We start from the raw sequence: 16,499 nt of genomic DNA, 5'->3' as shown, positions 1-16,499 counted from the left end.
TTCAGGTCATTATAAATTAAGATTTCTGAGTGTTTGGGTTTGAATTATTGAAGGTAGAAGCACTGCAGTGGAGCAATACAGAGTTCCCTTTCTCCTCCTGGACACAAATGCAAGTCTTCTGTGGCATACCACTGTTCCAAAAGAAAATGAGAAAAGGATGGTTTAAGCCCAGGCAGGAAGCTGGTTTTGAGGATGAGGCATTAAAGGAAGAGGAGAAATTCACATCTTCCTTGTTTACATGATTCAGACACTTCATACCAGGAGTAGTGAGTGCTGCACCTAACAGAAGCTTAGAGTGGGAAGGCAGACATTTCCTCTAGGTTTACTAATTGAACAGAATGTCACTATCTGAAAACCCTTTACTTCAGCAGTAAGAGCTTTAAGAAGTGAGTTAGGATCCAGCCCCACACCAGCACCTGAACCCTGGATGTCCAATGTGATTTAATCAACCAGAGCCCTATTCAGAGGCAACAGAGAGCAGCAGGTACCTTCAAAGGGTTAAGAGTCACCTTAGGACAGAAGGCAGGACTCACCATCCAGGGGAGCTTGTTTCTCTCCATTGCCTGCCATAAGGTGGCCACTGCAAACTTACATACCCAGGATCTGTTAAAAAAATGGAATCGTAAAATTTTGGCAGCAGATTTGGAGCAAGAGGATGGATTTCACAGCAATTTCTCACCACTACAGGAACACACAGCAGCTTGACTCCAACCACAGAGAAATTCAAAATAAAGACTGACAGGCTTCAGCAATTCACACTGAGAAGCCACTCTCTTCTGATTTGTCTCTCTCTCCCTTTCTCCCGTTAAAGTCCCAAAATATCATCCACGTCCATATCCATTGCCAAGTGTCAGAACATCTGCTTCTTCAGCGCGTCTCTGCAGGCTTCCATTCTTTCCCCCATTTTATTCCAGGCTTTACACATCTCAGCCCAAATACATGAAGCTGGCTCCTCTGTCAGGAGGACCATGTAGAAATTTCATGGATGTCTGCTGGAACTGCCTAGCTGGGTACGGTGCTGGCTGCAGGCCACTGGTTTTTGAAAAATGATGCAACATCACTATTAGATTAGATATAAAAATTATATAGAAGATGGAACACAAAAAGAAAACCATTGTGACTGCAAAAATAAATCCATCAGGTCATCCCCACCATTAGCCAGAGCTGCTCAAAGAAAGAAAGACTGTGTCAGCTGAGCTACCGTAACAAAACCAGCATAAACCAGGAGTTACCCATTCCCATGAGAGGCAATGACACGATCATGGGCTGGAACAATACATAGCAGCCGTTACTCTGTGTTTGCTTTAAAACTGAAAAAAAAAAAGATACGTGCATGTGTGATGCCCATTAAAAAGCACTTATATCTGCAATACACATTATACTTTGTACATCAAGTTATTTCAATTTTTTATTATGACAATTTACATGTCATATTTATATGAAAGAAATGACAGTAGATATTATAACAAAACCATTATGAAAGAAAAGTTACACAATTAGGCCTACAAGCTATAAAATGGCTTTAGGCCCAGCTTATACACAAAGAGTTCTGACCAGACTGTAGTGAGAGACAACGCTGAACAATTCATTAACAAAAATATTGGCACCAGCCTTAACATTTTTTCTTACTTCATTTACAAGAAATACAGTATTTAAACAGTTGTGTACTGCAAATCTAAAAACATTAGCTGTTAATAAACTGCAGTTAACCCTTTGAACACTATGCCACCATGACTTCCATTTAAAAAAGTTTTAACGCAGCATGTTTTACATGCATGTGATATTACCAGTGGGAGGGAAAAAGACAGTGAAAGCACCACCCAATTTGTGCAACAAGAATAACGCTTCCAGTTTTTTCAAGGTATCTCCCCCCTTTCCCACACACAATGTGTCCCCCCCCCCCCCCCCCCCCCCCCGGGTCCTTTCCCTTTGATATTGTAACAAGTCATGATTGAAGAGAGACTGAAAAGAATAAGGTTCAGGACTCAAAAAATGCAAGGATTAAACCCTACGTAAAGAGCTCAGCTTGTGGAACTTCACTGTGTTAATTCTTTAGAGAAAGAAAACAAAAAATGAGGCCAGCTGTGGAAACCATTTTTAAGGAACTCAAGGTGTCTTTGCCAATATACAAACAGCACACAGGATTAAGACAAAACTGTATTTCATGTAAGCATATCTTAAATTTTAAGAGACCTATCTGGCAGATTTGATCCAGTTCTCAAAAGAATACTGGAGTGTAAGCATCCACCTGGGACACCGAGAATCCCCGATGTTTGTACAGGATCTGTGCCTGTGTGAGAACTGCTGTGCATCCAGGAACAGTGACACTGTGTGTTTGGATCAGTCACATCCATCTCCTGGCTGCAGCAGGAGAGCTGTGAAACGCGGGCAGGAACCAGCAACGGCATTTGGCAACACGTCGGTTTAATGCCAGTAACGGGGAGGAGCATCCTTTGAATGCATATAGGATAGGAATAAGATACTGTACAAGATTTTAGAGTCCATATAACAAGCACAAAATGGAAAACTAAAAAAGGCTAACAGCTTTATGATTTTACTTCCTTTTCTACCACTACCTTGAGTAGCAGATTAGTTTCTATTAAGGACTTTTACCTGTTTTAACTAACAAATACTGCACTGTAACTAGACCTATCACAGGTTTTCGTAGAAGGACTTTATCCCTGTAGAATCACTTAAGTCCTGACAGACTGACCCAAGTTCAGTTGTGTGGGACAGAGTAAGAGGAACAAACAGGAAAGCAAACTGTGCGGACTCTGACCATCATCCCTAGACGCAAACGTTGTCATAATATTCAATGGACTGATCCTAATTTTTTTCACATCCACATTGCACTGAAGGAGGAACATTATCTATTCCCTCCAGGAAGAAGACATCAACTACATTTTCCAGTTACTTTGCAGAACAGGATAAGAAAAGGAGGGTATCGGGATGATTCTCCTAAATGGAGACCTTCCTTTGGAAATCCAGCCTTTAAAGGGCAAGTCACAAGTAGTTTCTAGGTCTGTCCAAGACCTGTCTTGCAAATGGGATAGGTTTGCATACACACTATTCCACTCCACTTCCCTCCATCCATTCCCCATCTGCCCCTGTTATTGGAACGAGCATCCAAACAGCAGGAGCGAGTGACTCGGTCTGCACCTGGGGAACCAGTGAGACTGACTATACACAAAGTGCTGCAAAGTGCACGAAGTAAACCAGCCAAGCAAACGGAGCTGCACCGTCACTCAGCTCTTGTCAGCAACCTTTGGGGTTGTATGGAACAACAGCACATCTATTGGCAGGCAACATGCCCCTCTAACTGCAATGCTGCCCCCTCTCCTGCTCCTCAGCTCAGGTATGGGGCGCCAGCATTTACAAGATGATAGTCAAAAACCCAAGTTATAAGACTTGCTTTTAATTACAGTTGAATTGGGAGGCTTTACACCACAGATTCAACTATTAAAAATTACCTACTTTAAGAGTGTTATATTCTTTCACCCAGAAGCTTTACACAACCTTTTTTTCACTAAGCAATATACATCTTTTGCGATATACAAAGTAAGTTAAATTACTCTGAAGTGTTGGGACAATTATTACCTTTTTGTTGTTTGGAACTATCTCAGTTAGTTACACTTAATCTAAAAGAAGAACTTAGTAAGTGATGTGACTATTGAAAGTGACTACTAATCCTCAACATCCCAACTGCTGGGTGTCCAGAAATAATTTCCAAGTGGTAAGTATTTCTGAAGCCAGAGCTCTCTGTGAGGTCTCAGATTGGGTAAGGAATCAAAAATTAGTCATAGAATTTTTCTTACATCAGGATATATCAGAAAAAAAAGTATTTCTGCCTTTTAACATTTTAAATAAGATGTAGTGCCTGCTCCAGCTGTTAGGGGAGAAAGTAGAGACTACCAAGAAATGTGGTCTTGACCCTGCAAATCCTTACTTCTGACAATATCCTAAATGCTTCTATGGAAGTTTGAAACACTTACAGAATTGCAAAATTCTAGTGTTTTTCCCATCATATTCAACATAATTTCCCCCCTGAAGTTACTGTTTTAAGGTACTTGATCTTCTACATATATTCATATATATTTAAGGATTTTATATACCCACCAAATCAGAAGGATACATCAACTGCAAATACATACCTAGGGTGCACACTGCACATCAGAACCATATCACAAGTCTGTGAATAGTAGTCACTGCACATGTCTCAAAACCAATTTTCAAGGCCTATATAAAGCCTTTTTTAATTAAGTGATACAAATCTCTTTGTCAGACCAGTTCTGGGGGCAAGCATTACTGGCCATGATTCATTTAAATCACTGTGTAAAGTTAATTTTAAAAAGCAGGTGCCGTAAAAATTCCTTATTTACTTTTTGTAAAAGAATTTTGTAAAAAGATGTGATTTGAAATCATTGGAAGGTTTACACTGGAGCTTCCTACTGAAGAAAATTGAAATCTATAAACACCTGAAAACAGAAGTATAAAATGGATCCCCTGAAAATGAAGGATAATTTTAACGAATTAAAATTATTAAACAGTTGCAGCATCTGGATACCAGTGTAATTCAAATGATAGATGTGAAGAGAAATCAGAACAAGTGTAATGCTACCATGCAGTTTTTCTTTTGTGAATATACATTTTTTGCCTAGAGCTTCTTAATGTAAGGCCTCTCACCAAGAGTTCAGACACAGCAGTCAGAAAACAGAAGTGAACAGAAAACAAATCCAACTATGCCATTAGCTCCCATAATATGGAGAATAAACAAGACACTTAATACAAAGAAATGTTGGTGACACTTGAAAAATGAGCTTTTCAGAAAAAAGCATCTGTTTCTCTCAAGTGCTGCTAGAACAGAGCAATCTTTTCATTCAAAAAATAATCAGGAAGATGCAGTGATTTTATAAAGTAATTCAACATGTACAAAATGAAAGTATCAAAGAGTCGACTGTTCAGCACTGACCTTCCAAACTAAGGGTTGTTAAACGTGATGTCATTTTCCATTTTATATCAAGTATATGTTCAGTTTATCAGACTCAACCACTAGAGGAACCACTCAACTGTAGTGAAACCAACCCAGTTGTTAATTCTATCCCCCTTCTGCTCAGATTAACACACTCCGTTCATTATTAGAGTGGCCCTGCCTGTGTGCTTTGTGTGGCTGAGTCACAGAAGCCCCACGCAGAGAAGCAAACAGCCAATGTTTATCCTGGTGACACAAAAAAATCCTCTCCTCCACCTGATTTGTACATTCTTCTTCCCAGCAATGCTACTTAGACTACACATAGAAATCAGCTCTCCTCCCAATCAGCAAGAAGAGCTTGCAAGTCAAAAGAAGACAAAGCTTTTAGTGACAACCTGCGTGGAATAAACAAGAGTTTGCTGAATAAATGCTTTGCATGTTCAGCCAGTAGCTGCTTGTTCTCATTAAAAACAATCCCTGGCCTGTTTCCCCTGTTTCGCATATGGTGTGAGCTTTAAGCCAAAGGTACACGTGAAGATCACTAAAGACAATTAGCTTCTGATCTCACACTGAGCACAGAAGGGCACAAGACTCTAAGGACACCAGGAAGACATTTTCACTCTGGAATCACATGTATGTACTTTAACAGCATGAACCCTGTCTGATTGACAGCCTCGTGTCACAAAATGTATTTGGGAAGATGACAAGACTGTACATTTTCCATCAAGCAAGAAGCCTTAAACATGAGAAAATTACCAAGTTTTAAAACGGTAATGCTTTCCAGAGCAGTTTTTGCAGTTTTTCCTTGCACACCATTCCCACTGATCTAAGGATGAACTCTAGACCCTGTGGGATGAAGCCATCTCAGGTACAAAGGGTGACTTCTTAGAGACAGAAGAGTTGCTTTGGAGAAGTGACCTATAGAAAGTAATATTTCATAACAACTGGCTGTCTTTAAAACATGACACTTCTGATGCAAGATTCAGTGCTCCTATTTTGCTTCCTGTCCTTTCCTGCTTTTACATGGCTCTAACTCAGTAATCTTTTCTTTTTTCCCCCATTGATGTATCCAGTATTGTAACTTGTTTGTATTTTCTTAACTACACAATTACCTGCCCACTAAGTACGTAGCATTTGGAGTTGACTCTACAAGCTAGAATGTTTGATCAGATACTAAAAGGCTCCATCAGGCAGCACAGAAAAATATGGCACTGCCAAAACAAATGAGGAACCATCAATTGCACAATGTTGCTGCATGTCAAGTATTAAAAATGCTCAGCAGCTACTGCCATGGACAAGTGGAAGCCTTATGGTCTTACTTGTTGTAAAATACAAGTACATTAGAATTTAGAAACATAACATTTACGTATCACCTAGGTAAAGAAAAGCACTAGAGTAGCTTAAAACGCTACATATCCTTTAAGAACTCATTCTAAGCTTCTGTGGCTCCTCACTACCCCATTTTAATAATTTAACTGTTAATTGTTAACATCTGTAAGGTAAGAAAACATTTAATCTTTGATGAAATTGAACTGCCATTTAGAGAGTGATTTCTCTTGGTTTCAAATCACAAGCTTGCTTAGCACAGCAGATAATGAGCAAGTTCCATGTTTTTGCATCTTTCTGATCCTGGTTTTATAGCATGATATGTTCACTGCTGGAATCCAAACAAGTTGGAGTCATGGAGTAGTTCTGACAGACCTTGTGGAGAAAGAGGTGGGGAAACAAAACCAAGACTTTAAAGGCCAGAAAGTAGGTAAATTTTGGATATAGGTTTTCTAGAGAGGTATTTAGTAAAGGCCTAATGCTGGTTTTATTACAAGAAAACAAGTGCTTAATGACTGAATAGTAAATACAATATAATGGAAGGGAATCAGGTGGGGCAGGAAAGGAGAACTCACTCCTCAGTGGCAGCAGCAGTTTTGGTGCATCCATTGCCGGCAATGGACATAAACACCAGCCAAAAATCCAAATCTCAGAGCAAATGGATTAATAGATGTGACCTCTTTGGATTTCAATGTTTGGCAGATCTATTTGAGCTGTCTGTGTCCTGTAACATGTACAAATGCTACAGCCTGCATCTTAATCAGAGTAAAGAGAAAACTGAATGCTCTTGATGCGCCCCATGTTGATTTGGTGGGGTTTTTATTCTTCCATTGTCTTTTTTTTGTCCCTTGAATAAAAGCATGTATCACTTCATGCTCGCTCAAAACTTGATGTCTTGGAGTTAAGCGTTTTCTCTCAGAAACTCTGCCTTATTGAAATCAGTTGGTCACGTGATAATTATTAAAATGTATTTTAAGAAAATTCTAATGGCCAAAGGCCAACAACTACATTCAAAACCTGCTAATACATCCAGGCAGATAAGTAAAACCAAAACAAAAACACACACAAACCCCAAACAGGAAACCTCCAAAAGGAAAACTGTTCCACTTGTTTACTTCAATTTGAAGTAGATATTAAGGGCATGAATGGACCAGTCATGGTTTATTGAAAAATCCCTCCATCCTCTGATGCACTGTCATTCTGTGGTCAATGCYGTTTGCACAAACACATTTTGTTCAGAACACTCCAACAGATGGTAAAACTCGCGGGGCCGGGCAGCGACTGCAGGGTTCTTTTGTCTGTAAAAGTTTGCAGTGCTTACAAACTTATTTGGCATCCAATTTATAGACTAACTTGACATCGATACTTTTTCCCACTAGACACTGTGCATTGAAGGCCATCTGATGAACTGAGATCACTTTAGAAATTCATGGCTAGAGTGTTTCGACTGTCAAAAACTTCATTACAGTACACTTCACTGTACAAACACTTTAAAGGATGTTTATTAGGAAAGTCTGCAAGTCATAATGGATAAGAGTTCTTGTTTATGGTACCTTCTTGGCCTCTAATAATTCTGTTTGCCTCCAGTATTAAAATCAAACTGCTTCCATGAAGGTGATTACTAAAATGAGCTATGGTATGTTAACCTACAACTCACAAAATGCGACAGTACAGACATTAATTTTGCTTTTAACTGTCTGTTAAGTTGTAATCTAAGTTGTGAACATTTAAATATAATATATATCTCATGAAAAAGCTAAAGCACAAGTGCTTCTGCACCACCCCCCTCCCATCCCCCCACCCCTTGAGCCAAACCCACCCCAGCTCCGGTTTGGGCCCTGACTGATTTGGAATGCTTTCTTAGGCCACCCATTTCCACAAATTTGTATGCACTCAGGAAATATAAAGTCAAAAATATACAAATCTCTTGTTGTTATAAGGTTTTTGTGAGTGAAATTACCCAGGACCACGGACTTGGAAGGAGAAGGGGGGGAAGAGAGGGAATTTACAGCAATTTATCTTCAAAGTTCAAAACTGGTCACTTCACAGAAAGACTGCAGGACTGGTGAAATTCTTGCTTCTAGAAAGTGATACTGTAGTGGAGAATTTTCTAGGAAAAATAAAACAGCTTTTAATAACTGGCCCGCTGGTATGAGCTACCGTGGAATAAATTAGCACAAAAATGGAAGTCTTATAACTGTTCACTGTTACAGACATAATCAACAAGATCAGTCACTCTCAAAAGTTCATCTTCATCTTCCTCTGGCCCTACTGCTTCCTGCCCACTCCCTGTCCCATTGGGTGCCAGGCTGGCGCTGGCTGTGCTGTCCTTGGGGGTCTGGGTCTTCTCACTTGGCTTGCCAATCAAGTTCTCAATGGTTTTCCCTGGGCTCTGTCCATTGGTGGAAGGCAAATCCACCAAGCTGTAGTCCAAAGGGCTCTCCACTTTCCCTACATTATCAAAGTCATCTTCATCATCACTCTCTATCCGGTAGCAGTGCTTCTTGGGGTTATCTTGGGGGCCTTGTGCTGCTGGCAGCTTATCTGCAGGAGCGGGGGTTTCTGCATCGTCGTTTGTGTTTTCGCAGGCATCTTCCTCGTCGGTCTCAATTCGATTCAGGCGTTTACGGACAGGCTTCCCTTCTTCCTCCACTTCCTCTCCTTCCTCGGAATAGTCCTCCGTACTCCGCCGACGTTTTCGAATCAATCGCTTTGACTCCTTTGTGGATTCATCATCTTCAGAGTTCTTAGATGTGTAGCTCTCTGGAAGAAGCAGCAGACTTAGAGCCATTAGCAAATCTCACAACATTTACACTTTATTTTTCATCTTTCATACTCATTAATATGCCAGCTCTCTCTCTCAGAGCACACACATTTCTGTCTCCTTCTCCAGGTTCCCCAACCAAGCCAAAATGCTTGCAATCATTTTATTTTTTAAATAAACTCCAAATGTAGCAAGTATCAACCATTTATGGATATTATGTTTCCAATCTGAGCAGTACCAGAGGCTTTGGAAGGAGCTGTGTTCTCCCCTAGAACTGGTAACKCCATGCTGAGAATAGTAGAGAACTGCATTCCTCACCTCACAGTACGTGCTTTATTTGCACCCGGACAGAAATTCAGAACCCAAATAACGGCTGCCCTATCATAAAATTCATATGTATACACACATACAGAGTGCTGTACTATACCCCTGCTACCCCCAAATTATATACAACTTCTCAAGTTAAGAAATGCTGTCTGTCACCTGAATTTTGCYGCTCTTTAATGAGAGGCTTGCTTTTTTGGCAAACTGAAATATTGTCTACCCACTGACACCCTTTACACTCTTCTTTGGATGGTTTTGGTGAGAACAGCTGGAAACTGAAAAATCAGATGGCAAATATAATTTGTTGTCTCTGTGATTTCTATTAGAAATCATGTGAATTTTTGTTTTAAAGGGTATTATTTAATGTAGGTTCAAGTTTGTAGAGTCTGTCTGTTCYTCTATTTTCAAAGTAAATACAATTCCAGTAACGCTGTTACGTATTTCATGATATACTGTGGGAACTGTGGTGCTAAATGGCGCTGATTTTAATACATGGAAAGCCAGTACCACAAATACTTAATGAAATGGGATTTCATGAAGAAAAGACAATATCAGAGAATGTTTAAAGTCACTAGTGCTGGCAGGAAAAGGCCACCATATAACAGATCCCTGGGAACAGGTTGTATTGAAAGACCATGTTTTTGAGATACTACACACTTGCATCACATGCTTGTTTCCCTTCACCTAAGAGGATACATTTACACTCTGTAATCTCAGGACAGTCCTTCCAAAACTGAGGTGCTTGGGCTGTCACAAATGGCTAATTTTTAGAAGAAGTCTGGCATCCATTGCAACCCACACTGCTCAGCATTCAGAAAGCCAGACCTAAGGTCTCAGAAGACAGGCACCACAATCCAAAGCACTCAATGTCAGTGGCTGGTTTTGTAAAAGCTAATTAATTATAATTGTAAAAGCTAATTAATTATAAAACACAAAGCACCCCATATCACTCATGGTGCGACTGACATTACTGAGAGGCTTCCTCTGCACTTTGCACAGCTCCTTAAACAGGAGATGCAATGAGTCTGAACCACCAGCACAAATACAGGGCAGTGCCCTTCCTCTTATATAAGAGAACATATAAAGGCTCATGGGATTCACCTTTGTGACCTCTTAACAGAAAAGTGGTAAAAGAGTTGCATTAGTGCCAGTTTTGGAATCCCAGCACTCTGTGCCAGGTGTAGTAAATTCATACCTGGAAGTCAGGATTAGGGACAATCATGATCTTGAGAAGTGATTCAGTACCAATGGGCTGTTTCAGAAAGAAACAGTTTCTGAGAAACATGGAGGAACTCTAGAAAGACAATTCTGTGAAATCTCAGAATTATATAGCTTTCCCTTCATGCTAGTAGCTCCTGGAAATGCTGGACTGTTTACTTTACCTTCACTATCTGAAGTGGAGAGCCTGCGTTTATGAACTCTTCTCAACTCCTTCCCATATCGGACACTTTTCTGTGAGCCATCACTTTCTGAATCTTCCTTATAATTAACTTGTCTCTTCTGATTCCGTCTTGATCTTCTCCTCCTAGTTTCCAGGTAATCATCATCACTGTAATCTGTGTATTCACCACTCTCTGTAAAGAACAAAACAGTGATGTGCATTACTCCATCAAAGCAAAACTGCCTCACACAAAAAATTTAAATACATTTCCGAATCTAAATAGTTCTCCTTACAGTATTTTTGTTGTCTCATCTCTACTGGTGTCAAAGATGTCTCTACAGTTCCTGACAGTGGAAGCCACCTTATTAAATTGTAGCTGATGGTGCACGTTACCAGTACCTCGGGAGAGTCTGTTCTGCTTTTAAAATTTAAATAGATTTTACTCTACTAGAAGACTTTTAAGAACAGGTAGATGAAAAACTGACAAGATGAAACTCCAAGATCTGAGTTACATGAGTTATCAACAAAAATCAGTTGCACCCAATGGTAGTTTTGTTTAAAACAGAAAACTATACAGAAGAAACTTACCATCAATCACAGTTCTTCCTGCACCAGTCTACTGCAGCTAGGGTCTTSAAAAATTAAATTCATTTACATCAGTTGAAAATAGCCTCAAATCAACTTCAACTGCTTTTCACTGAACTATGCCAGAACAATTATCCCAAGATACATTTCTATAAAAGTCACATACTGTTCCTAAGTTAGTGATTGACATGMGTCACAGATCAAGGTGGCATCCTCTTTACTTCCAAAAAAATAGACAAAGAATCAGAGCAAGTCAGCAAGAACAACTGGCTTAGGAAAGAAATTCCATCTCTGGAGACTGAAAATAAAACCACTGCAGGCACCTGATTTCCTTAGCTCAAAACAGGCTTAAAGCAGGATCCTGATGGACAATAACTAAGGGTAAGAGAGAAACACAAAGTTAAGATCATACTTTTAGATATATATGGAGTAATACTTGATTTCATCACATATGTGTGTCCACCAGGAAACAAACAGTTGCTCCTGTGCATTACAGAACAGATGAGCAATCTCTTTAGACTTCTGCCAGTATTGACGACAGGGAGAGCAACCACTCTAACCACTCATATAGTTGACTTCATTTGTCCATGCAGGAACCCTTCTTCTGCAAATCAGTACTCCAGAGCAACTTACTCAAAAATGTTCATTATCTGTATTCTACAAAGACAGATAAAAACTGGAAAGATAGCACACACTGCAGTAAGTTAACACTCCAGTACAGTTTGAACCTTAAATTCATAATAAGAAAAAATGAATTCTCTGTGTATGGTAGTTTCTAGTCTATGTCTCCAATGAAGCAGAAATAAGGAGGACAGTCTTCAGAAAAAGATGCTGATCATGAAAAGGTGAAAGTATTGCACAGGTACTATTCTCGCACTTTAAACAGTGCCAACAGAAAATGAAGTGGTTGAAGGACAAGTAGAATAAAGTGAATTATTAGGTTCTCCTGTGATGCAAATTACTAAAAATTTAAAGGACAGTTACTAAAAATTTAAAGGATAGTATCAGGAGAGAGAGATTCAAGGTGTTTTTCTCTGTTTTCAAGCCTCCCAAAAAACACAGAATGCCATAMAACTGAAGTTTTCTTAAATAAAAGTGAGGGAAAATGTTTCTTTCAGAAACTTCTTCATAGGTGTGTTCAGAAAGTCTTCTAGTAGCTATAAAGAAGCACATTTTTGTCTCCAGTCTCTTTCCTGTAATCATGTTTCGAATAGGAGAGGTACAGAGGTAGCTGCAACTACCCACAAAGGYGGCTTCTAGAATCATAACACAAGCATTTATTTAAATACATAATTACTGAGAAATGCCAAGAACCTAGTATTCAATACCAGYTCCCTGAAAAATACTGACAGCAGAATAAGTAGCAAAGTGCTTTGCAGCAASATTACATCTGACTTGACCAAAGCAAGCAAACAAGTTAGTGTCAGTTGTGACAGGAACTCAGACTGCMACACTTCCTCTCTCCAGAACAGAGTATATAAAATATCTAAGATTGCTTATACTCACCAGACTCTCTGCTTGAATTGTCCTCAGAATCTTCATCTTCATCATCTTCAGAGTATTTTTTCTTGACTGTTTTCCTTCGTAACCGCCTGCTTTGCCTCATGGGCCTGGAAAGGTGTCGCCTGGATATGCGGGCGCAGAATTCAGAGTCACTGTCCTCATTTGATGGTGGGTCATCTTCACTTTCATCCAGATTTTCCTCTGATATAACAAACTCATCCTGAGATCTGTTCAAAGGAAAACCCCAGACAACAGAGATAGGCATGAAAACCAAAGGATTGAAATAGTACTTGTATCTTACAAACAAGTGATAAATATCGCATTACACAAAACAAAACAAAAAGCACAAATCTTATAATGAGGAATAAAGATCCAGAGAGAAAGATGCCACTACTGACAGGAGGTTTCAACTGTGTAACTGGGACATCACTCTACAGTGCATGACATTACACAGCAGACTAGAACAAGAGGTGGATAAACACTCTGTCAAACCAACACTGCAGGTGGCATTAACATAGATTCTAGAGCGTTCATACGGTTCACTGCAATGTCTGCACAGCAGTAACTGTGGAGGGAAAAAAAACCTACCATGTTCTAGCAAAGGTGACCTTTTCTTCACAAACCCAGCACTGTCCCACACAATTTCTGAGAATGTCTTGACACAAAACTATGGCTCTAATGTAAAACATGCACCTCAACACCTTATAAACTTGTAACATTCCTGTAATTTCAAGTGAGCCAGGGCTTTTTTTAAAAACCACTGAGCACTAAAGGTATGTAGTCACTTGCATTTGGCTCCCAGCCAAATCTATATTCCGGTGTAAGATCCAGAAGGCCCTAAGCAGAGGATGGGGTTGAAAATGCACGAGTACACTTTAAGAGATCAATGCACTATTAATTCTGTGACATTTCCATGCACAACACTCATTGACTGGAAATTTCCAGCATATGTAGCTCAATTAYTCAGGGTTCCACTGAAATGTCCTTAGCATGGTCACAGGTGAAAAACAGCTCAAAATTTCCATCTATCTTGTACAGATTTTCCATACASTTAGTAAATTGACTCAGTGATTGGTGTAAAGCTTTAAATGTTGCTGGCAAAGAGACTACAGCCTCATGCTTTATGATGTTGCTTCACTGAGGCATATAGTTAATGTAAAATGATCAATGTTTTTAACATCAGTAATTGCCCAGASTGAATGATGAGAAATTCTGTGGAAAGTCAGTTTCAGTTAGCCAGAGCAATATTCATTTAGAGTTTAAAGCTTCATGTAACACATCTTTGTTTTCTATAGTATAAGTCACTTCTTTCACTGTTTTCAAACTCTTATCTCCCACAGAACAGCAATCAAGAAATTATTTCAGAATCTGCCTGTCAACTTCTGTATGGTATAAATAATTAAAATTTTCCTCTTCCAATTTCTAAATTATAATCAGGCAAAAAAAAATCCTATAAAATAGGAATTTCCAACTCCTAGTTTTAAAAGGAAACAAACAACCTCATTTYAGCTACATTTTTAAAGATTTCTGCTTGACATTCACATCAGCCAGGGAACTGAGCTCACATGGCTCCTTCATCAACAGAAGYCTGTTATGAGGCCTGAAACATCCCAGTAACATTTCCAGAATGTGTTATACTTAAAACACAATGGGATCGTGTCAGCACATGGATCCAGAGTGCAGTTTTCCCAGTACAATGACATTCCCCTAGGCCAGGAGGATCCCACAGTAGYGRGTTTGGAACTGGGTGATCTTTAAGGTCCCTTTCAACCCAAACCATTCTACCATTCCGTGACTTTAACTGGCACTGCGCAGTGCCAGTCCAGCACAGTGAAAGCGCTCCTGATGATCACTTCAGGGGCACTGCAGAGTCACAGAAGCCTGTAGACGTCAGTAACTTATGGTGGAAGTTACACTGCAGACCTACCCATCACTGATTTTGAATTCATCCTCACTCTCTTCTTCATCCATGTTACTGTCACTATCCAAGTCATTTAGTCGCCGTCGTTTCTTGCGCCGTGCAGCAGCAGCCCTTTGTGGTCGCTTGTTTTCCTTCCTTTCTTCCTCTAGGATTGTGGAAATGTCTTTTCCACGGTGACCTGTGATATTTGACATGTCTTTGCCTCTGCCAATGCCTGAATTCAGTGACAGGAAGYGGAAACAACAGCAAGTTTATTTTCTTGTTTAACTTTACAGATCTCTTTTGCATGTGCCTAATTTCAGTTTATTTTCTGCAAAGCAGAATATTCTTTTCTCAAGCAAGACTCCGCCCAGAGTCTGGCTCCTGACACACACAGCCCAGCTGTGGTCACTTGGAAATACTGAGGTCCATGCAGAAGGTCATGGTTAAGTGTCAGCATTCTGATGCTCAACCCCAATCCACATTATTACCACACCAGTGCCTTTTGAGAAGGCAATTATCACAAAACACATTTTTTCGTAATGCTGAATATCATTCYTAGGAGAGGAAGTGTTTGAGTTGCTGTTTGGCCAGGAAGTGTAGTTTTTAAAAAGCTGATTTAGTGTTGAGACTTGATTATGTTTATTGTAATGGACTTTGTGTTACACATGCACAGACACAATTTTCAGATTGTCTGTATATCCATGAAAACTGAAAGCTGTTGAGCATGTGGAGATCCCACAGGCCAAACAACCGAAGGAGAATGTTTCATGGCCGTTTTCTCCAGGAAAGTTAAGGGAATGAAGAAGCATAAATCTACCTCCATCCCGCAGACAAAGCTGATGATCATCTCTGCTTTGATCCCATGTTGCCTTGACAGGCAACRAAGAACACAATTTCACTTTACTCACATTCAGCTGACAAGTGCTTATAGAGATGGATAAATACTGTTACAACTCAGTACACCCAATCTTTATGGGGTCCAAATGCAGACAACAATTTGTGAGCCCTCTTTTTACAGGGAACAAATATCAATAGCACTGCTGCCAYTCTAATCTCAAATCCAAAACTTACTCATTACATTTATAAAAATCTGTACAGGCTGAATTTAACTATCAACTTTTACTAATTTTCTCACATCTTTTAGCAGCATGGGATGGCCATTCCTAAGGGAAATTATTTAGCTCATCTCCAAAAATACATAAGTAAAAAAAGCCCTGACAAACTACAAAGTTTAAGGGGAGAGGATTATATTTGTTTCTTCTCATTACAAAATAAATTTGGTCTCCATGTTCTTATCACCATTGCACTAAAAAACAAGTAACATCAAAAACATACCTCCTCCATCAGCCTCTTTGATATCATCTTCAATTGCCTCATCAATTGCCTCATCAAATTCATCAAACCTAAAAATAACAGCTTTCATTTACCACTTTGAAGTGAATCTTAATTAAATTGTTATGAAAACATACCTCAGAATCTGAAGAATTGCACAGACACTGGGTTGGATACATAATACATTAACTAAGATAATGGGCCAGATTTTAAAAAAATGACTGTTTTATTATCAAAGTTGTGCTCCTTATTTCTATTTGCTAGCAGATTATTTATCATTGTCTATCTTACTATTGAGTTATATGAACAGAAAACCCTTTCCACTTTACACAACATGTCTCTGAATTAACAATATTTAATCTGAAAGTTGTTTAAAATACTTTTAGTGGCATTTTCACACAAAGTATTAGTC

The 16,499-nt window shown here is 39.4% G+C and overlaps 1 protein-coding gene across 1 annotated transcript in view; it reads right to left on the bottom strand.

The window, feature by feature from the left end:
* Window positions 1-6,012: 6,012 nt before the first annotated feature.
* The window catches only part of RSF1 (remodeling and spacing factor 1), a 63,138-nt gene continuing 52,651 nt past the window's right edge, over window positions 6,013-16,499 (bottom strand). Inside the window, exons 12-16 of the mRNA XM_057377707.1 lie at window positions 16,091-16,158; window positions 14,780-14,987; window positions 12,856-13,079; window positions 10,766-10,957; window positions 6,013-9,058 (exon numbers count right to left, since the gene is read on the bottom strand). Coding sequence (XP_057233690.1) covers window positions 8,487-9,058; window positions 10,766-10,957; window positions 12,856-13,079; window positions 14,780-14,987; window positions 16,091-16,158 — 1,264 coding nt within the window. The 3' untranslated portion in view covers window positions 6,013-8,486. The remainder of the gene's footprint in view (window positions 9,059-10,765; window positions 10,958-12,855; window positions 13,080-14,779; window positions 14,988-16,090; window positions 16,159-16,499) is intronic.

The sequence above is a fragment of the Malurus melanocephalus genome, unplaced genomic scaffold (assembly GCF_030028575.1).
Source record: "Malurus melanocephalus ecotype Western Australia unplaced genomic scaffold, MMel_1.1 scaffold_322, whole genome shotgun sequence".
NCBI lineage: Eukaryota > Metazoa > Chordata > Aves > Passeriformes > Maluridae > Malurus > Malurus melanocephalus.
The sequence above is the reverse complement of the archived record's forward strand: the minus strand, read 5'-3'. Positions and strand labels throughout refer to the sequence as shown.